The 23,494-nt window shown below is 37.2% G+C and overlaps 1 protein-coding gene across 2 annotated transcripts in view; it reads right to left on the reverse strand.

The window, feature by feature from the left end:
- The window catches only part of LOC124863025 (raftlin-like), a 164,811-nt gene that overhangs the window by 36,522 nt on the left and 104,795 nt on the right, over positions 1–23,494 (reverse strand). For both annotated transcript variants that reach the window (XM_047357273.1, XM_047357265.1), the window contains exon 6: positions 14,764–14,967. In XM_047357273.1, the coding sequence (XP_047213229.1) occupies positions 14,764–14,967 (204 nt within the window). The remainder of the gene's footprint in view (positions 1–14,763; positions 14,968–23,494) is intronic.

The following is a 23,494-nucleotide window of genomic DNA, read 5'->3' on the forward strand; positions in this document are numbered from 1 at the left end:
CATGATTATAACTGAGTGGATAAAATGAAAAGAACTTTAGAATGCATTTGAAATTTAAACAGAGGTTTGGGTTGAGTCAGATTTACAGTAGCCTGCAAAACAGGAAAATAAACTGCACAGCTATAGAAAAACAAAAGTGCATGAATGAAAAACACAAGCCTAAACACAAACACACGAATGGGGGAACACTAATTAGCTAACAATGGAAGTGTGTATCGGTAGATGTTGACAATAAAACAGCCAAACTATAATTATAATTAGGAAGAAAATCGCCATGTTTGCAAAGCAATTGAAACCTCCCTTATTCATCCTTTTCTGGGTTCCTTTTCAGTCTGGAAACATCTGGAAAATTTTGATTTTAGTTGCTTGGTTCTTAAGATAATCTTTACATGATATTCCTTCTGTGTGTGGTGTGTTGAGCGTCAGCTCAGAAGGATCTCGGGACCATTCCGATCTCAAACTGGAATATTCAACATGTTGGATTGTCTTGGCCCGATATCTTACCGTGTGGGGTGTCCCATGAGGACAAAGAGCATGCTGCCTGTTGAATGGGACATATAGCCAATCAAAAAGTAAGGTGAGAGAAACATGGAAGGGAACTACGATACTCTAAACTCACGTTTCATCTCAAGAGGTTTTGTGAGATTTCCTGTCTGACATCTGAATGTTCATGAGTGAAATCTGTTTGTGTGTGGGGTGTTGTGCTTGCCGTGTGGCTGTACACCACAAACCTATTATATCTCCGATTTTTTTATCATCACATGTGGGGTCTCAGGTTTTAAAAATCAGCTGACAATTTTAAAATCTTGCCATGTGAACCAGGCATAAGAGCAGATTAAGGTTGATTTTCTGTTGAAAAGTAAGTTATGTTTCTTTTATGGCGGGTAAATGGCTTCTTACGTTTTTATGCTGCAAACCGCAAGTTTGGGTTTTTATTGAAAAGAGTATATGTAATGTGAGACTATTTCTTCTAGTGATCATCATAACCTTTAATAGATGAGTGGGGTTGTATCTGTGTATTATCCCACTTAGATGTAAAAAATGATGTTCCTATGTGTTTGTTATGCATATATATACAGGGATTGGACAATGAAACTGAAACACCTGTCATTTTAGTGTGGGAGGTTTCATGGCTAAATTGGACCAGCCTGGTAGCCAGTCTTCATTGATTGCACATTGCACCAGTAAGAGCAGAGTGTGAGGGTTCAATTAGCAGGGTAAGAGCACAGTTTGGCTCAAAATATTAAAATGCACACAACAGTATGGGTGACATACCAGAGTTCAAAAGAGGACAAATTGTTGGTGCACGTCTTGCTGGCGCATCTGTGACCAAGACAGCAAGTCTTTGTGATGTATCAAGAGCCACGGTATCCAGGGTAATGTCAGCATACCACCAAGAAGGACGAACCACATCCAACAGGATTAACTGTGGACGCAAGAGGAAGCTGTCTGGTAGGGATGTCCGGGTGCTAACCCGGATTGTCTCCAAAAAACTTAAAACCACGGCTGCCCAAATCACGGCAGAATTAAATGTGCACCTCAACTCTCCTGTTTTCACCAGAACTGTCCGTCGGGAGCTCCACAGGGTCAATATACACGGCCGGGCTGCTATAGCCAAACCTTTGGTCACTCATGCCAATGCCAAACGTCGGTTTCAATGGTGCAAGGAGCGCAAATCTTGGGCTGTGGACAATGTGAAACATGTATTGTTCTCTGATGAGTCCACCTTTACTGTTTTCCCTACATCCGGGAGAGTTACGGTGTGGAGAAGCCCCAAAGAAGCGTACCACCCAGACTGTTGCATGCCCAGAGTGAAGCATGGGAATGGATAAGTGATGGTTAGGGCTGCCATATCATGGCATTCCCTTGGCCCAGTACTTGTGCTAGATGGGCGTGTCACTGCCAAGGACTACCGAACCATTCTTGAGGACCATGTGGATCCAATGGTTCAAACATTGTATCCTGAAGGCGGTGCCGTGTATCAGGATGACAATGCACCAATACACACAGCAAGACTGGTGAAAGATTGGTTTGATGAACATGAAAGTGAAGTTGAACATCTCCCATGGCCTGCACAGTCACCAGATCTAAATATTATTGAGCCACTTTGGGGTGTTTTGGAGGAGCGAGTCAGGAAACGTTTTCCTCCACCAGTATCACGTAGTGACCTGGCCACTATCCTGCAAGAAGAATGGCTTAAAATCCCTCTGACCACTGTGCAGGACTTGTATATGTCATTCCAAAGACGAATTGATGCTGTATTGGCCGGAAAAGGAGGCCCTACACCATACTAATAAATTATTGTGGTCTAAAACCAGGAGTTTCAGTTTCATTGTCCAACCCCTGTTTATATATATACAGGTTACAGAATATGTTGTTTTGGATTTTACACGATGAATTGACTTTCACCATAATGGTGACATAAAAGATCTAAATCCCCATACACCAACACACTCAGGGCTTTGTTCATCTTATTTCAAAAATTGTTAAAGTATGTAATGGTGAAGTTGCTGCTAAACTATTTTAGGTATAACAGATTCAGAATGGTAACAAACACAAATGTCTACAGAGATAAATTATGTATTTACATTTAAGTACTCATCTTATTTAAAGTGTTTTGAATAGGTTACAAACCAATATAGTAAGCGTTTCCAAAATAGTGTAAATGTTTGCTCATCTGTTTTGTAATCATAGATTTTTTTGTCTTGGTACATATTTAGATGCATCTGTATACAAACAATATTTTTTGTGACTGCAGGCTAAATCTCTAATGCATGAATTATGACAGCTGGAAATGTAAGCAGGTCTGGATCTGAAAATTTCAATCTCACTGTCACATCCAGCTCTGCTGAGCGGTCCTTCATCACAAAACCCATTCACATGTGGATGTCCCTCCGTGCTGTCTCATCGAAGCTCACCATGGAAACTCATCTTTAAAAGGATTACAGGTACACGGTGTGTTTTCATCTGTGTGTGTCGTTCTGAATCATGCTGAACAACTGACTGTCAGAAACTGAAGAACAGTACACCTCTATGCAGGAGAAAACATGAGAAATAGAAACAGGAAAATGACTAGTGAGTTTAACAAAAGGCAGATAATCTCTGCACTGCTATTTTGAAATATGAATTATAAAAGAAACACATAAATGTTTTATTAATTTTCAAATTTATCTCTATCTAAATTATTATGGGTGCAGAAGAACTGAAAAATACCTTTTTGTCCACATCAATCACAATGGGATTTTCGCAAAATTGGGACAAAACGTTGCCTTCAAGTTCTATAACTTAGAAATACTTTACCATCAAAATATCAACCAAATTTTAAATGGCTCAATAAAAGCTGCACTTTACCTGAAAAATTTCACATATATATATCTTTTTATGGTTTTTCCAAAATTTGTGTTTAGATTTTATTTTATTTTTAGATTTTAACAGAAAGTTTATTCTGAAGTGTAAAGTCAAATCACTGAAGCATGCAGTGTTCACATCAAAGCTCAAATTTACCACTAAAAGATCCTGCACCGGTACGCAGGAAGAGGGAAGAACGGCTGTCTGCTGTGAAGCCGTCATCCAGAATCAGGAACGGCTGCAAAAATTCACGAGCACACAAAGATCAGATCTGCTACCAATAGGCAGTCTAAAACACGACTTAATCTGTTTATAAATATAGGTTTTTTCCCCTCATTCCAAATTGTTTCTGAACAGTTTGTGCTATGCTGGAGCCTCAATGCTCTTACTTTGCTTCTCTCCCCTCGGAGCTCAAGGCTTTTGTGAACGGCCAGCCTTTAAAACGTGCACTGCTACGTTTAATGCCTGTCTGCCCGCTGCTAAATACCCCAGTTAAAAGCAAAGGGAGAGTAACTAGTTGTGTTTCATGTTATTTTGCTGAATTACAACAACACAGTACAGCTCGAAAACACCGCTTATGACCAGAGATTTCACATACACTACACGAGAGCGCATGCACGCTTACCTATTAATTGTTAAATAAGATTTTTCTCAAGAACTTTAATAATGCTGAAAATCAGCCTCTTATATTATCCATCACCCCTCATGCCACAGTCCAGAGCTGCATATCTTTAAGAGATTTCAAGTGCACTGAAATAGTTGTTACAGTTTAGAATTTATGTATCAAAAGCTTTGAGGTTAAAGGATATTTAATATCAATCAGCCACTAATTTAGTGCCTCTGCATAACAATAGCATGATTCCGAAAATGTTTGAGTGCACAGTTAAACTTGCCATGCCTCCAGCTGGCTCACAGCCAACAATCTTAGCACTTGAAGAGGAAACAAAAAATGAATTTGGTGCATTTAAAACAACTATTTTTTGTTACATTGATAATTGGCGAACATTTTGGGGAAAACCTGGTCTGATCCGTAGAGACGGCATCCATCCCACTTTGGATGGAGTAGCTCTTCTTTCTAGGAATCTGGCTGAATTTATTAGTTCTCTAAAACTCTGACAACCAAGGGTTCAGACCAGGAAGCAGGGTCGTAGTTTAACACTCCTCTCTGCAGCTTCTGTACTGCTACCCACCCATTACCCTATTAGGACAGTGTCTCGCCCACGGCCAAAATTGAATAGATTAAAACATAATCTAAAAGGAAGAAATCAGGAAAATCTCATAAAAATAAACACAACTCAGACTAAAAAAAAAATAAAACAATTAAATGTGGCTTACTGAACATAAGATCTCTCTCTTCAAAGACATTGCTAGTTAGTGACCTGATTTGTGACAATCAGATTGATTTATTTTGCCTCACAGAAACCTGGCTGCAGCAAGAGGATTAAGTTACTATAAATGAGTCAACTCCTACTAATTATTTAAATTTTCACATTCCTCGAAATACTGGGGGAGGAGGAGGAGTAGCAACCATCTTTCAGTCCGATTTATTGATTAGTCCCAGACCAATCAATAGCTACAACTCTTTTGAATATTTAATCCTTAGTTTTCCTCATCCAAATAGCAAAGCACATAAACCACTTCTGTTTGTTGTTTTGTACCATACACCAGGCCCTTACTCTCAATTTTTAGATCAGTTTTCAGACCTTTTATCTGATTTAGTGTTAAATACAGATAAGGTTATTATAGTGGGGGATTTTAACATTCATGTTGACACTGAAAGTCACTCAGTCAGTCATTTTCTACCGCTCATTCCATAGTGGGTCGTAGGGAAGCTGGTGCCTATCTCCAGCAGTCTATGGGCGAGAGGCAGGGTACACCCTGGACAGGGACACTGAAAGTGATAACCTAAATATAGCGTTTAATGCTATCTTACACTCAAAAGGCTTTGCACAAAACATTAACAAACCTACCCACCTTTGTCTTCATTGTCTGGACCTTGTGCTGACATATGACATTGACTGTAAAGACAGAACAATATTTTTTCATAACCCTGTCTTGTCTGGCCATTTTTTAATAACCTTTGAGTTTAATTTAACCGAGTACTCCACACCTGAAAGAAAATTTCATTATAGTAGATCATTATCAGACAATGCTGTAACAACCTTTAAAGAATCTGTTCCACTTTTGATTTCCTTATTATCACAGAAAAGCACAGTGGAGGGCAATAATTTTGTTTCTGCCCCATTCACAAATTGATTCTCTTGTTCATAGTATTACTTCATCATTGCGTGGTGCATCAGACAATGCAGCCCCCTTGAAAAAGAAGGTAATTATTCACAGGAGGCAGGCTCCTTGGTTTAATTTAGATCTGTGTACTTTAAAGCATAATGTTAGAAAATTGGAGAGAAAATGGTGTTCTACACACCAAAAGGATTCCTAATTAATCTGGAAAAATAGCCTACTGTTGTATAAAAAGACACTTAGCCAAGCCAGAACAGCTTATTTCTTATCATTAATAGAAGAAAACAAGAATAATCCTAGGTTTCTCTTTAGTACAGTTGCTAAACTTATACAGAGTCATAGCTCTGTTGAGCCATCCATTCCCTTAGCTCTCAGCAGTCATGACTTTATGGGATTCTTCTTAAATAAAATTGATTCTATTAAAAATAAAATATTTGACATACTCTTGAAGATGATTACTTCATCCTCAGCAAGTGAGACAACATTGGAAATAACTGTAGAACCTGATTTGTGTTTGGACTGTTTTGATCCTGTGGAGCTTCCTGAGTTATCAGAAATATTAGCTTCAACTAAACCTTCAACTTGTATGTTAGACCCAATCCCAACCAAATTATTTAAGGAAGTGTTCCCTCTGATTACCAGCCCCATTTTAGGTATGATTAACCTATCCTTAGTAAATGGATATGTACCACAGGCTTTTAAGGTAGCTGTAATTAAACCTTTACTTAAGAAACCTTCGCTTGATCAAGATGACTTGAAAAATTACAGACCTATATCCAATCTTCCATTCTTATCTAAAATTCTTGAGAAAATAGTTGCTAATCAAATATGTGAGCATTTACACAGCAATGACCTGTTTGAAGAGTTTCAGTCAGGCTTCAGAGCTCATCATAGCACTGAAACAGCTCTGCTGAAAGTCACCAATGATATTCTTATGGCCTCAGATAATGGACTTGTGTCTGTACTTGTCCTCTTAGATCTCAGTGCTGCATTTGATACAGTCGATCATAATATTCTCTTAGAAAGGCTGGAACATGTTGTAGGGATCAGGGGAATAGCACTAGGCTGGTTTAAATCTTATTTGTCTGACAGATTCCAGTTTGTTCATGTAAATTATAAATCATCTTTAAACTCCAGGGTTAATTGTGGAGTACCACAGGGTTCAGTACTTGGGCCAATTCTCTTTACTATATATATGCTTCCAATAGGTCAAATTATAAGGCAGCATAGGATAAATTTTCACTGTTACGCTGATGACACTCAGCTTTACATATCCATAAATCCTGATGAGCCCGACCAGTTAGATAGATTACAAGCATGAAGACAAAAAAACTTGGATGACTTTAATTTTTTTGCTTCTAAATTCAGACAAGACAGAAGTTGTCGTCTTTGGACCGGAGTCTTTAAAAAAAACCGCTTAGTCAATCACTTAACCTGGATGGCATTAAATTGACCTCCGGTAATAAATTAAAAAACCTTGGTGTTATTTTTGACCAGGACATGTCATTTAAATCCCATATTAAACAGGTTTCTAGGGTTTCCTTCTTTCACCTCTGGAACATTGCCAAAATTATAAATATCCTATCTAGGAGTGACCCTGAAAAACTAGTCCATGCATTTGTTACATCAAGGCTGGAATATTGTAATTATTTACTATCAGGATGTCCATAAAATGCATTTAAAAGCCTTCTGCTGATTCAAAATGCTGCAGTAAGAGTTCTGATGAAAATTAAAAAGAGAGATCATATTTCTCCTATTTTAGCTTCCCTTCAGTGGCTCCCTGTTAAATCCAGAATATAATTTAAAATTCTCCTCCTCACATATAAAGCCCTTAATGATCTAGCTCCATCATACATCAGAGATCTGATTGTTCCATATGTTCCTAACAGAGCACTTCATTCTCAGACTGCAGGTTTACTGGTGGTTCCTAGAATCTCTAGAAGTAGAATGGGAGGCAGCCCCTTTAGTTATCGAGCTCCTCTCCTGTGGAACCAGCTCCCGGTTTTGGTCCATGAGGCAGACAACCTGTCTACTTTTAAGGCTAGGCTTAAAACTTTCCTTTTTGATAAAGTTTATAGTTAGAGTGGCTTAGGCTATCTTCCTTATTTTTTACTTCTGCCTTCCTCCCTCCCTGTTGGACGGAGTAAGGGGGAGTCAGATTTAGCCTAGACCGGCTCAGTTATGGTTGAGGTGCAAACACTCCCTCCATTTCTGCTACCTGAATGACCCCTTCTCTTTTCCAATGGTTATAATCAGTCTGACAGAGAGAGGTATCCCGATCCTTGTGTTTTTTAGTATAACAATGGCCATCAGTGGGCTCTAGATGGACAAACTTTATCAGTTTATTATTTTACTTAGTGCCCCTACACATGGCCCGTTCTGGGTTGTCCGGGCTCTGGCACTTGATGGTTTGGTCTGGCCTCCCCATCTGCCCCGCGCCAGCCCCACGCGGTAGGTTGCCTTGAGATGGCATTGTTGTAAATAAGCGCTATATAAATAAATAAACTGAAACTGAAACTATCTCTGTAGTTATGCTGCTATATGCTTAGGCTGCTGGAGGACATAATGACCACTTTCGCCCTCTTCGCTACATTCTCACACTACTCTCTAATTTTGCATTATTTGCTGTTATTTCAGTTTTTAATTTTATGTTCTCTCTCTTTTCTCTTTCTAGAAGCTACACCTGGCCTGACTCTGTGTCTACCTGTGACACCTTTCTGGAGAGGAGCATTGTCCAAGCTTCTGCTAGCAACAACTTAATGCTCACCTTCTACAGATGATCCACTTGGCCCTGTCTTTCAGTGTTTAACCCTTTCTCTCTCCTAGATATAGCAATTGACTGAGCTTTTACTGTATCTAATTATATGTGCTCTCTTTCAGACTCTATCCTTGAAAACTGGCTCAAAGTTTATCTGTTCTTTCTTTCTAGATGAAACGACTAAAGGAGCTACATCCACTAACATTTACTTTTCCTTCCCATAGAAAGTACTCCTGGATCAGTGATTCTGTATTCGTTGCATGTCTCTGCTCTGTTCTCTCAAACCCCCAGTCGGTCGTGGAAGATGGCCGCTCACACTGAGCCTGGTTCTGCTGGAGGTTTCTTCCTGTTAAAAGGGAGTTTTTCCTCTCTGCTGCCGCTACATGTCTTCTCAGCATGAGGGATTGCAGCAAAGTCAACGGCAGTGACTGTCTATTGTCTCTACATGCTCATCCAGGAGGAGTGAATGCTACAAATCCCTGACTGGATGCAATCTGCTGGGTTTCCTTAGATATCAAAACTTTTTATCCAATTTGAATAAATAACTGAATCTGACTGCACTGTTCAATGGTTAGGATTAATTGGAATGTCTGTACTTGACTTTTGTGAAGTGCCTTGAGACAACATGTGTTGTGAATTGGTGCTATATACTGAATTGAATTGTAAATGCCTTTGACAAAGGCTAATAAAAAAGCAGGCCTGCTTGAATTTCAATCTAGTAAGTACATTTTATTTATATAACACATCTTTCAGACTGTTTTCAGAAAGTGCTTCATAGTAACAAAATACAGTTAAAGCACAGTTTAAAAATAAAATAAAAAAAATTTTCTTATAATAAATGAATTAAATAAAATACATTCTTCATAAATGCATTATAACAACAAACACTTGGTCATAGGAGCCCAGGGACCAGTGAGGTTAAAATGCTGAGAGAAATCCCTAAGTGTATACAATATTTGTTGTTATTAAAATATACGTATGTATGTATGTACATATACACTATTGGTCAAAAGTTTTAGAATGCCTTTCTCACTTAATGGGTCTCTTTATTTTTATGACAATTTAAATTGTAGATTCTCCACCGGAGACAACAAACCAGTGAATGAACACACATGATATTATGTAGTAAAGAAAAAGTGTGAAATAAAATTTTTATATTTTAGATTATTACAAAATACTTGGCACATATTTCACATAGAAAATAAAGGTTGAATTTTGAGTTGTGTTATAAAAATCCCTGTTGTGCAGAGAAATCCAGTTGAGCTTTGATGAAAGTATTTTAGAATTTGATTGAGATGATCACATCCAGTTCCGTGCATGAATACATACTACATAAATAATCTTTTTAAATACCAACTTCAGTGCCATTAGGCAGTTGGATTGTATGGTCATATCTTTTTACACAATGTAAAATACAAGGGCTCACCCATTGCCAGTTGACTGGACATGAAATAGACAAAAGACAGAATGGCACCCTAAATGGGAGCCATATCAACTCTTATCTTAAAGCACAACTGGAGGGCTAAATGTGTATCCATGTGTTACATTACAATGTCCTTTATGTAGTTCTATGTCATACATAAAATATGTGTAGTTATTGTTGTTAGGAATGCAGATCTGGCTGCATTTTGGACTTTTTCAACAAAACCCTAATGCCGTACTTTGTCAGTAACTATTCTTTGGTAGCCATTTCCTCACTAAACATAAACACACATCAGCCTCACTTGAATGACATGTTCTCTTGCCTTTCTTTTTTCTACAGTCTCTAAGAGAAATGGGCCTACTGACCTACTAGCAGGGAAGTAGGAAGCCCTTGGATTAAAAATTAAAAGTTTCTTGACATTCTGACCAATCTAAAAATGTGTAAAACATATAAATAAGAAAATGCTTAAATGTATTAGATAGGAATTGTTAGGGCTTTCTATAATTGTGAAACCAGTGATAAATAAACTATTACTTCTTGATATGGGTTTTTTGAGGTTTGCAGATTATGCTGCTGCAATCCAGGTGCTTAAAAAGGCAACTTGACTTCTTCTCTTGTTTCTTAAAGATGTTTCTTGGGTGGGAGGAAAATGTCTTTAAGAGGCAAGAGAAGAAGTTCAATTCTACTTAAGCGTTTAGAAGTGTCATATCCTGGATGACTGAAAATCAACAACAGCATATTGCATTGAAAGGTCTTTTCCAGGACTAGCCAATAGAGGTGGATGGCACTGTAGTTGGATGTTGATGCAAATTTGGTACTATGAAAGTCCAGCCCCTCAGCAGGCATTTAAAATTCAGAAATGGATAGAGGGGCAGATTTCCTAAATACCTGCGCGCATTAAAATATTGTAAATCAGAACATGCCAGGACATCCACAACTTTATCAGTATAGAGGTCCTGTAAAAGAGATCCCCAATAGGAATGCACTTATTTCATGTTGCTATTTATTATGAAAACACAAATTGAACCAGTGGGAAAATATATTTGATGTAGATGGGTGGTCATTGTTGGGAAATATTGCTAAAGCTTTTTCAAGTAAAATGTTTGAAGCATTCTAGTTGTTCCCTCCGGAGCAACCACTTCAAGTGTTCTCAACTCATGACCTATCCTTATCTCAGAGATGCACTATTATAGAACAGTGGCAGTGGGAATAACCAAAGTACACTTTTTAAAAGGACAATGCTCCAAACAGTTTAAATATTTCATTATTTCTAGAGGCTCCCCCTACAGCCATTCGATCTAAGTGTTGAATGGCACAACCCCCAAAGCAGAACCTATTCAGCATATTAGCCACTTTGTCATTTCTGAATTTAGATCATTGCTATGATGGATAAAGGTTATTTTCAGGTTACTTACCAGTAGAACCATACAGAAAGTGACTGCAGTAGTCATAATCAGCTATGTTAAGCTATGTTATTGCACACAAATTGTTCAATCTCATTATCTATCAAAAAGGAGGCAACATAAAGTGTACGATGCAAACAAAAGTGTTTGTCGCAACCAGATCTCGACAACCAATCAGACTGACTTTGTATTTGTCAGCTTCCTGCTGGTTCTGGTTATTTTTGTGTCTCTTTTGACGGAGTCCCCAAACTTGCCTCAGGATCTGCCAGCTTCAGGAGAAGGAGTTTTCATGAGCTCCTAATCAAACAATCAGAACCAGACTTTGGGAAACGTGTAAGTCTTGTCATTGTAAACAGGCAATAACAAATTGGCTTTATTTTTTTGTTTAATAAACACATTCTTCAGACCCGTGAGAGACCGAGAATGTAAGCAAACCATCATAAAATACTACCTGCATAGGTTGTTGTGGCTAAATCTAAAAGGTCCACAAAGACATTGTGAAGAGATAAATGTATGTGAAAGGTCAGAGGTGTATGCACTACACTGCAATAAAAAAAATAAAAAAAAATAAAACTGCTTTACTAACAGTTCAAGTCAGTCATTTTCTACCACTTCTTCCATAGTGGGTCATGGGCACAATCAACCTGGACAGGTCGACTGTGATGGACCCTGACAGTCCATCGCAGGGCAACACAGACATTCACCCCTAAGGGCTATGCAGGGAGATCAATTAACCTAACAGTCATGTTTTCGGCCTGTGGTAGGAAGATGGAATACCCAAGAGAACCTCCGCATGCAAACACTATGCAAAAAGAGCCCCAGCTGGGAGTTGAACCCTGAACCTTCTTGCTGCAAGGCAACAGTGCTACAAACTGATAAAACTAAGGCTGTCTTACTTCACAGCCCTGAAACATATAGTAAAAGGCAGACACCCACGATAAAACATAATATCCAAGAAAGAGGTCAGTCTTAAAAGAGCAAAATGACTCATTAAACATTTCATGTATTTATCAGAGCATGACAAGTTGTTTGTTCTGTGCTGCACATCAAGACTGTCACCGTCTTCTCCCATCCAACTACAAGTCTGCCTGTCCGTGTCCTTTAGACTACCGCTTTGCTGTCAAACATGTCCTTGATGTTCATGAGGCTGAGATGGTCCCCTGAATCATGTCAAGAGCCTCATCATCAATTCACAAACTCATCTGCTAAATATGGAGATGGCACGAATGGATGCCGATTCAAAAGCCTTGAGCTGCTCGGCTTTTTGATGTAATTAGCTGCTAACAACAAATAGGCTTCTGCTTTAATGTCATTCTGCCAGCTGGTCTCTGGAGAGAAAAATCCCAACATTTTAAAAGTGTTTAACTTTCAGCTCTGAAGTTAATCCAGTGGTAAAAGTCAATAAAGCACACACTCTCTGTTGACAATCCAGAGATTTTCTGCATATTTTCACAGCACATGAAATATGCTAAATACTTTAGAGGGCCCTTGTATGTGTAATCATAATACACTTCATTACTCAATTTTTCAGGACATAAAATATGCAAGGAGACAGCAATTTGTTATCAGGTTAATTATCTTTGTTTCAGAGTTGCTGGAGCGTTCACTTTTCCAGATTAATGAATTATGGCTCATTTTTACTCTGTCGGTTTATTTCTCTTCTGTCAGAGTGGAAATTACAGTGCTGCTGGCCTGTTGTAAGAGCAATAGTAGGGTGCCTAACCATCCCCTAAAATGAGGAATTGTCCTTTATTTGGCCCTTAAAACATTAATTTCATTAAGGGTTCCTCAATTTTGGAATAAATTATATCCCAGTTACTTTGGTCAGCATTGGAATCTCGCTATTTTTAAAACACTTATTCATCAAGTTTGGGAAAACAACAAATCTGTTGCAACTGAAAAAACTGTAAATATCCTTGGAACATTAAATTCTCACTGATTCATTCTGGTTCCTATATACATCATAAGCACAGTTTTAACTGTGCCTATGATGCATATAGGCACCTGCAAGAACTTAATATTATTTTTTTATTTTTTATACAATTAAGTTTACCAATCTGAAAACAGATAAAAATAGATACTAGAAATGTTGGGATTTACTTAAGCGGAGTGAATTATTTTAGACTAGGACATTTTTACATTTACTTCATGCTCTGATCCGGTATGGCTCCAGCTGGACTGAGTGACTGAGTGCGAGGACTTAGCCACCAGTGAGAGCTTTTGGATGGGGAGAAGCCCACAGCATCACCTGCTGCTTAGAACAGTGGAAAATAGAGCCTCCAAAAGTAACAGTAACATCAGAAAAAGTTGCCAGAATTGTCATTACTTAACAGCATAATTGCTAAGGTGTCTGAAAGGTTGGTAAATAATGCGACATGGCCCACCTGTGTGTTAGTCCACATCTCTCTTTAAGTTGACTACAGTAGTTAAAACTCTGAAAGAGGAAAAAGGATGTGTGCATCGGTTGGATGACATACAAAATAATAGCAAACTTAGAAAAGAAAATATGCCAGAAGAAGAATGTTTTGTGGAGTTTAGAGCCACATTTAAAATTAAATGTTAGCTGTACGTTTCCTGATTAATGGAGTTGAAATTCACTTTGCTCCATGTTTCTGAGAGTCAGTGTAAATCTGTTTGTAGCCAACAGTTCTCCAGAGTCAGTTGCATTATTCTCCAAAAGGTCTGCAGGTAATTTTCAGAATAATTATCAACCCCATTGACTTTACTTCAACCAAGAACAAAGATTGGTGACAGAAATTTACAGAAATACAGCCGAAAACATCAATTAAGTGGTCATCTACAAAAAGGTAAACTTAAGACTTTTGAGTCTATGTTCAATGAGTTTCATTAACTCTGTTTCCTTTATGCTACTTGTGGGTTCTGCTGTTTAAAAACATTATGACATTCAGGGCCTTTGAGAACTAACTACAAGGCTTTTGTAGAAATAACTGCAATGCATTTGAAAAGACTGAAGATAGCGGCAGAATTAAAAAACATAATTGGAATTTGTAGATAATAAGCATGACTAATACATAAAGACCATTAATATTTGAAATGCCAGGCCCGTAGGACTTCTAAAGTCCTCTTTATAGTATTCTGTGAGGTTAAGATGTCAAGTTTATTTTGTGTATATATACTGGAAAAATTTAAGCGAGAGTTAGATACCCTGAATGACTAAACCACTAATCCAAACAAAGAGGAGACGAATGGTATATCTGTAAGGTTTTTTTTTAATTGACATTTTTAATGACATTTTTGTTTTTTTCTGGAGGTAAACAAGTGTCAGAGAGGATATAATTATTAGTACACAGGGTAAGGTGCATCAGCTCTTGCCTCAGGCTTTAAAATTCATAGCGACTGGTGTGAGCTTAGAATCTGTTTTGACATTTTTCTGGTATTATAGTGAAAGAAAAAATGATAACCTGGTAAATAAATCCTAAAAAACAGCTAGTGTGAGCTTTGAGTGAACTTGCAGAGCCAACCAGAGGTCATGAATGTTTTATGAAAAAAAGGGACATAATGGTGTTGTTTGTTCTGTCGTTATATTACCAATTGTAATTTAGGTTGTAATATCAAATCAAAATCTGTACCGTTCGCATTCCCCAGGTGGAAATATCCGTCAATCAGCGAGGCTCCGTTGTTAAAATGTTGGGTCATGTGATCCAGCCAGTTGGCCTCCACACCTTTGATGCCTTCTTCGTAGCTTTGAACTCGCAGAGGCACTTTGACAGTGTAGTATCTTACTTGGCCCTCTCGGACTGGTGGGTTGTTGTACAAAGCCAGCAGGTCCACTCCTGTTGAAAGACGGCCAAAAAAAAAAACATTGTTACTGAATTAAATCAGGAAGTTTTAGCATTTGTGAAAGTTTTTCTGCCAAAATGGACCACCATTGTACACTTGCCAAAATCCAAAGTATTATCTATGTCTCTGAAAACTTGCACGCTCAAAATCCTACTCTGAATTTCTCAGTAAACGGTTGGTTCCACTACAGCAGAGCTTTGTTACAAAAGTTTTGTTTTTTAATTAGTTCTAATTCAGAGTTTGATATCCAGTGTTCAGTTCAACCACACACTTCTCTATTCTTCTGAGACATTTCTACAATAATTTGGTAATATTCCACTAGGTGCAGGCTCTTTTCTGTCGTCTGAGATAAAACCAGAGGATTTCAGCCAAAACGTGAATAGTCACAAACAACAGAGCCAAGAAAAGTTGGCCACACTGCTTGTAGTAATCAGCCATCAGCTGCTTATATGAGTTTGTGTGTTTCAATCTTTTTGAGTCAACTTAATTCCCCTTTTTTGTGTAAATGATGTTAAATCTGTTGCTGCAATGCAGTGGATAACATTGTATAGGCTATTTAAATAATCAGCACATTTTTATTTAAAAAATCAACCTACACCCATTTAATAAGCCATCAATCACGATATTAAAAACAGAAATGTAGGACATTTGCAAATAAAATGTAAATATTAGTGTAAAAGTAAATAAGATCTTAAGATGTTTATTTACCACATCTTGTAATTCTTGGCCATGGTATCTCACTGATTTCACTGCCTGTGTGTTCCTGGTCCCAATGATTTGACAACTGTCTTGACAAGCAGTTGTGCCTGTTTCCTCAAAGTGCGTAAATGTTTTGCTTACTATCTTTCTGAAGGATTTTTTGTCAATACATTTGGTGGTAAAAATATCTAATCTCAAAATGCTCAATATTGAAGTCCACAAAATATCTTTCCTGTCTCACCTAATGTTTCTGCATTAAATATGATAAAGGTTTACTGTGAACCTGACTGGCTTGTCTACAAAACATAAAACTAACCTTGGTGTTATTATAGTCATCACTTTGAGATCAGAGGTTAATTATCTCATGTTACCAAAACAATAAAACTGTTTTTGATTTGATGATGTAATTGTCTAGTAATCACTTTTATTAAAATAGAGGTCAAGGCAATGCATCTATATAATTTGTAGCTATTGATACTATCTTCCACTTAAACAGTCAAATGTACTATGAGGTTGTGTTTAGGCAACAGACAGTTGAAGTAGAAAAAAAGGGGACATTTTCTGCTCTAATTTGCTATCAGCAATAAACAAGACCACAATATTCACTGTCTAGATGTAAATCCTTTCTAAATGTCATAACAAAAATATTAATAGTTGCTCAAGTCTGAACTGTGTTACTGATTTTGAGAATTATCCATTGGAGTGACTTTATCTGTCATGCTGAGAGGTAAAGTTATTTGGCATTGTCTGCTGAATTATCTAGTAACTTCTGTCTCATCTAGAGAACTTTAGATGAGAAAAAAAAATCCCCTTTTTTGTTAAAATAACAAACAGATGACGCTAAAAGTTTAAAGCTGAAGAAAATCATCTGGTGACTTTTGTATCCAAATGTCACAGAAAATAGTTGATTTCTTAACATTAAAACAACAGAACAAGTATTTAAGGGGAAAAGGGTCATCTATTGATCAAAATGGTCACCATTTTTGATATATCTTTTCAAGAATCAAAAGGGGGGTGAGGGGCGTACATTTCTTTTAAAGTGATCTACAAATATTCGGTGTATCCGGTGAAATATTGGGAGACTTCCATGACATCTTGGGAGCTTAGTGTAAAAACATTTTTCGGCATAATAAAATATTTTAATATAAGGATGGTACTAAATTTTTGAATCAGCAGAAGAACAAAATAATTATTTTAGTCACTTAAAATTGTCCATTATCTTCAGTGATTCATCCAGTGACTTCTATCACAACCTAGGAGTTTAATTTAAAAAAAAAATGTCATGATGTAGGGTTGTTTGGTGTTTGGTTTCGGGTTTCTTCTTATGTTTTTCACAATTAAGGGTTTGACTCATGCTTTTTGTTTTGTCATCTTGTTCATGTTTTGTCAAGTTTGGTTTTCGGATCTGGTTATGCTTTTGCTTCATGTTTTTCTAGTTTGTGTTCAAGAGTCTGTTTTGCTCCAGTCACGTTTTGTTCTGTTAATTAAGTTTATTCAGTTCACCTGCTTCAAGTTAATCTGTCTCCTTGCTCCACCTGGTTTTCACGCCATATATTCACACCTGTTCTGTTTAGTCTTGGCGGAAACATCTTTCACTCTCATGCTCATGTCAAGTTTGATGCTCAAGTCTTATTTTTTGATCGTTTGAAAGTTTGTTTTGTTCCTGCCTCCTGTAGTGAGTGAGTTTTCGTTATTAAATCTTTTTCACCTACCATCACGCTGCCTGCTCGTCTGCATTCTGGGTCCAATTCCAAGTAAACCGTGACAGAACCGTGACACAAAATGTTGCAAATCTTTATGCCAAAAAATTTTTAAAAAACAACATTATTAAAAGGTGCAAAGAAGGTGGAAAACAATCGTCATGTGCCTTTCTTAGAGTCATTCAGAATTCCCCCAGGAGGTTTGGGATAAATGTTTGGTTCCTCCTAACTTGAAGGGCTTCATCTAGAGAAGGCCCTCTCTTTAAAAAAACATCACCTGTTTTAGAAGAATTCAGAATTAGCTGATGTATCTGGCAAATTATCCAGTCACGTCTGTCTCATCTCAAGAGCTTCACATTTCAATGATTTATTCATTTACTTGTGCATATAACATGTTACATAAAAAATATACCAAATGTTTAAGTTAGGTGGAGATAAAAATAGAAACACATTTGTCAAAGTCATCCAGTGTCTTGGGAATTATCTGGTTACTTCCATCAAATGTTGAGTTTCTTATTTCCCAAAAAGATTTCACCAAAATAACTCTAAATCTTAAAGTTTAAATTAGTTGAGGAAAAAAAGAATTACATAATTAAACTTTTTTGCAAAGTGCCTTAAAAAATAAACTAAATTGGATTGGATTGAATTGAACTCTACTAATCTTAGAGTTATTCAAATTTGCCTGATTTATCTGGTTAATCATCTAACGAGTTCTGTCTAATGTGCAGAACCTCATAACTTAAGGAGAAAAGGGTCCTTTCTTTAAAAAATTACATAAATGAAATTAACGAATATCAGAAGAAAAGGTTGATGCTGATAAAATAAATTTGTATGCAAAGCTCTGTAATAAGAAACCTCCACCTGACAGATGTGAAATCAATAGAAGAATGAAATAGAAATTCAGGATGAGTTGTATGATGCCCCAAGCCTGACTCACAAATACAGTGCAAATCTTTTCCAAGGATTTTGCCTTCTCAGAAAGAGACGTGAATTGAATCAAAAGCAATTTGATCATCTTCAGATTACATGTCATCCACCCCTTTTCTTTTAATGTTTTCTATAAATGATGTAACACTGCTGATGCAGAGCTTAAAAGGGACCATTTTATTGTAACCGAGTTAATTCATACTATAACCTTGAATAATGCATTAAAAGCTCTTCAGCTAGCTGTTGTTTACATCAAGAATAGATGTGCATAATGCAGCGAGCCTCAGGAGAGAGAAGCAGGCTAGGAAATTTGACTACAATACGTTTGTTACTGTTCTTCGCTCGAATCATACTAAGTCAAAGTGCAAAAGACTTTTAGTTGTTCTGATGTGAGTGAGAGAAGTATTTGCTCTGCTTAGCTTTAAAAAAGCAAAAAGCGTGAGATGTGAGCAGGGTTTGGATCTGTGAGAAAACATTGCCAATCATGCATGGGAACATTTCCCCTTTTCTTCAGATGCAAATGTCAGACTGTCATTCCCCAAGTGAACCAGATGGATGAGCAGAATGTGTGACTCTGCCGCCCACTCAAACACTTTAACTCACTATCCGGTTTTGGATGGTGGTGTTTGGTAATGGAACCATTGCTCCATCAATTTGGTTCCTCTGTCTGTCCATCCATCAGCCAGCCATCCACCAAGAATGAATCATTTATAACCATTTCTTGTTTGGCTCCACAGACTGATGTGACAGCTGGCCCTCCTAATTCCTTAAATCTTTTTCATTTGCCCCTCTTGAGAAAAATCAGATCAACTGCAACAGGAGAAACCTCACACATCCTTCCCATTATTCTACCAGCACTAACAATGTTACAACCGGGAACAATATGGAAAACAAATCTTAGACAACACCAGTAAATGCCCATTCAGTGTGCCTCTAACTTGCCAGAACTTCCTCAGCCTGACTTGTAGGAACTGCATAATGTTAACTGGTTTACTGCATCTTACGTGTACAACCTAGAGTTGATGTTTCACTGTTATAGTTCACCCACATCCATTAAAATATGGAAATGGCCAACATAATTTGAAAATTAAAATATGTGTTCCAATTAATGATTCTACCTCCTCAGGGGGGGAAGTAGCTATTGGCTGTCCAAAAACATGTTTGAGGTTATCAAATAATTTACTTATTTAGCACTGTGTACATAACTGTAATAGCTGCTTTAGGAGAGACAAAAAAGCAATTACAAAATCACAAAATACAAATTCAGTTTCTTCTGTTGATCCTTGTTTTTTAATATTACAATTCCAAAACAACATTCGGTGTGAATGTCACACCCTTGTTTCCAAGACAGGTGACAACTGCTTAATAATAATTCCACTATTAGTCCTTTATTTTCCTGCTAACAATGCAGCAGCCCTAATCACTATTGCTTGATTTAAGAGGATTTGAAAAACTCTACTATGCTACTAACTGATCAAAAAAACACATTAAATCACAGCTCTAAATTTCTCTTACCGTAGTGTAATTAGATAAGTAACTTTAAAACCAGATTCAGCATGGATAACTGCATTGCTTCTGATTTGACTGCCATGTGATTTAAATTGCAACACAAACCCAAGTAGAAAAGCCACTAAATTAAAACATGCTTTCTCTTTGTCTGCTTCACAATATCATCTGTTTTCTGAGTAATGTCTGAGGGATTTACATGGTCTATTTATGTTACAGCAAGGCAACTGTAATTCAGCCAGAAGGCTAGGTAGCTCATTTTCAGAATATTTGAGCATTTTCAGCAGTTCAGAGGAAATATACGGAAACCACAGGAGGCGGATTGAGTGCCTTGCCGAAAGGCAATTTCAGTAGGACACCATAAGAGGAAAAATACAGAAAAATAAGATAAGACGTCTGCCTTCTGATGTCCATCATATTGGACTGTGAGATAGTAACAGGTCAACCCGCAGCCAGGCTTTTATGTGAAATTCTGCAATAATTCTGATGGAAATCTGGACAGACAGGCATCTGCCATAACTCAACTCAAAAGCATCAATATCAAAGCATTGCTAATATAACAAGAAAACATGCAACAAGGTTTTTCTTTAGGTCGCATAGTGAAAAACAGATGCTAAAGTAACCTAAATTGTGAATAAAAACAAAATGGGATGAAAGGTCAGATTTTTGTATATACATAAAAAAAAAACTTGATTCACAGTCAGAGGTTTTACTACAGAACATTTCTTTCCCCAGACAGAAACTAGGTTCACTTTTTTAATCTATGGCAAATTTGGGATATATAAATTATTTTAAATCCTGTAATTTCCACTGCATCTGCAAGGGAGCAGATACTTTGCTGCATGGAATAACACAAGGCTAAATAATCTTTGATCTTTGAGATAGTACATTAATAGCCAACATAAATCTAAAACAGCCAGTTGCCAAGTTTCTTCCAGAGCCAGTGGGACCTCTTGTGTGAAGGTGGCCTGTATTAAACACAGTTTTGGCTCATAAAAACAACAGTGCTGCATCACTAGGATTCAGGCATTATACCAAGAGCAAGAATTGAAAGAGAGAAGTGTCACATTAAGGTTAAATTACTGTATCTCTCTCTTTTAACAACCTTTCAAACAATTATGGTGGTAGTTTCTTTTCTACGGTGTGAAAAATACTTCTTGTTCAAATCAGTTAATATCTATTGCAGAGACATTAGAGATGCAGATATGCACATTTACATCCTTTGTAACCAAATCCCCTTTACCTTTATACCCAATAATAAAGTCCAGTGCAGTTAACTGCCTGTAGGAGTCACCTAAATTAGTAAACTACTGCAATCCTACAAATATAGTTGGTATTATTCTGAGAAGCAACTAAGAAGCTAATAGAAACTCTGGAGGAGCTGTAGAGATTCACTGCTTAGGTGCGAGAATGTATCACAAGCCATGTATGGGACCCAGTAAACATGATGAAGAATGTGCTACCATTAACGTTGTACATCACCCTGAACACACCATTCCCAATGTGGAACATGGTGGTGGCAACATCATGATATAGGGATGCTTTTCTTCAGCAAGAACCATTCAGAGTTGATGGGAAGAATGTTTAAACAAAATACAGGGGGTTCTTAACTGGGGGAGGTTCATCATCTATCAGGAAACCACCTCTAAATTACAGCATGAGCTGCAATGGAATGGTTTATATTAAAACACATTATTCTGTTAGACATAAATCCAATTGAGAATTGGTTGCAAGGCTGGAAATTGATGTTTATAAGGGCAATTTAGAGAAACCAATTAATCTGGAGTACTCAGAGAGAGCCCACACATGCACAGAGAGAACATGCAAACTCCATACAGAAAGACCCCTGACCAGGAGTTGAACCCAGGACCTTCTTGCAGCAAGGCAACAGTGCTACCAACTCTGTCACCGTGCAGGTTTAAGGGCTCTATGTACTGCATGTTTGGGGTCAAGCTTCATTTCAAGTTTATTACAAATTCTGTTGTTTTCACTTGCCTTTAACAGATAAGACACACAAAACCAATATAAAAAATGATTTAGCTAGAAAAGATATACTAAGGTAGCAGTTCTACAGGCAACTGCATTATCAAATAAGAAAATAAATGTTTTTTTAATTTTTTACATTTTTTTACAAGGACTTTGAAAATATGGTCCTTCAAAATATAGTCCTTCCACTGCTGTGCTGCAGTGTTGATTCACCAAGATAAGATGTCTTCATTCAGTATTCTGACTAGCTGGATGCAGAGATTAATTTGTCTTTTTGTTTTTTTTTTTATTCACTCATCAGTCATTTTATTAGTTAAACCTTGCCAATACCAAGTAGGACCTATTTTTGCCTTCAATTCTTAGTGGCATGGATTCATCAAGATAATTTCACATCTATGATGTGAATATGTTCTATAGGATTAAGACCTGGTGACTGCGGAGGCCATCTGCGTACAGTGACCTCATTGTCATGTGTAAGAAACCAGTTTGAGATGACTGGAACTTTATGACATAAAGCATTGTCTTGGTAGAAGTCATCAGAAAACGGGCACAATGCAGACATGGTCATCAGCCATAATTATGTAGGCTTTTGTGTTTAAACAACAGTAAATTTGTACTAAGAGGATGAAAAGCCTGCCAAGAAAATACCCCCCACCACCATTACACCACCAACAGCCCGAACCGTTAATACAAGGCATAAATGGATCCATTCTTTCATGTTATTTATACCAATTCTAAGGCTACAATCTGAATGTTGCAGCTGAGAGTGAGACTCATACACAAGCATATGCATTTACAACCTGTTATTGTTCAGTTTTGGTGAGCTTGTGTGAATTTAAGCCTACATTTTCTGTTCTTAGCTGTAGACAGTATCACCTGGTATGGTCTTCTGCTGCTGCAGCCCATCTGCTTCAAGGTTTTACATGTTGTGCCTTCAGAGATGGCATACTACATTGCTTTTTATACCAACCATCCATTGTCCACTGATTTGAACAAGGCATTTTGCTCCACATAACTGCTGCTCACTGGATACTTTCTCTTTTTCAGACCATTCTTAGTAAATCTGACAGATAATTGTTTATGATGATCCTAGTTTCTGAAATTGCCCGATCAGCTGACTCCTACAACCATGCCACAATCACTCACTTAAATCCCCTTCCTTACCCATTTTTACCCATTCTGATGCTTGGTTTAAACTTTAGCAAGTCATCTTCACGAGATCTAGATGGCTTAATGCATTGAGTTTCTGCCACATGATTGGTTGAAAATGAATAGGTGTACCTAATAAAGTGATTGCTAAGTGTTAATCCGGTCGATTTTAAAATTAGATCTTTTTATTTGTGTTTTTTGTTGCTGAGTTTTTCTGTTTGCTCAGTTGGATTTAAAAGACATCCACACTTAAACTGTATTTATTTCCTACAGAATCAATGCAAATACATGGATTTTGCTTATTTTGAACTGAGTACTAAAGGTTATTTGGACAGAAAGAAAAATCCTTGTTTTGTTGTGTTTAATCTAATAAACATGGTTTGGAAAGCTCATGTTCTGATTTAATATGATAAAAATCAAAAACATCTTTTCAGAGCACTATTATATTTCTGCATCTCTCTAAGTGCTTTCAGTTGCCAAGTTCTCACCTGATTGCTCAGCATGATCAGCAGAAAATGACAACGTAACATTTTATTTCTTACAGACTATTCTT

The sequence above is a fragment of the Girardinichthys multiradiatus genome, chromosome 3, assembly GCF_021462225.1.
Source record: "Girardinichthys multiradiatus isolate DD_20200921_A chromosome 3, DD_fGirMul_XY1, whole genome shotgun sequence".
Lineage (NCBI taxonomy): Eukaryota > Metazoa > Chordata > Actinopteri > Cyprinodontiformes > Goodeidae > Girardinichthys > Girardinichthys multiradiatus.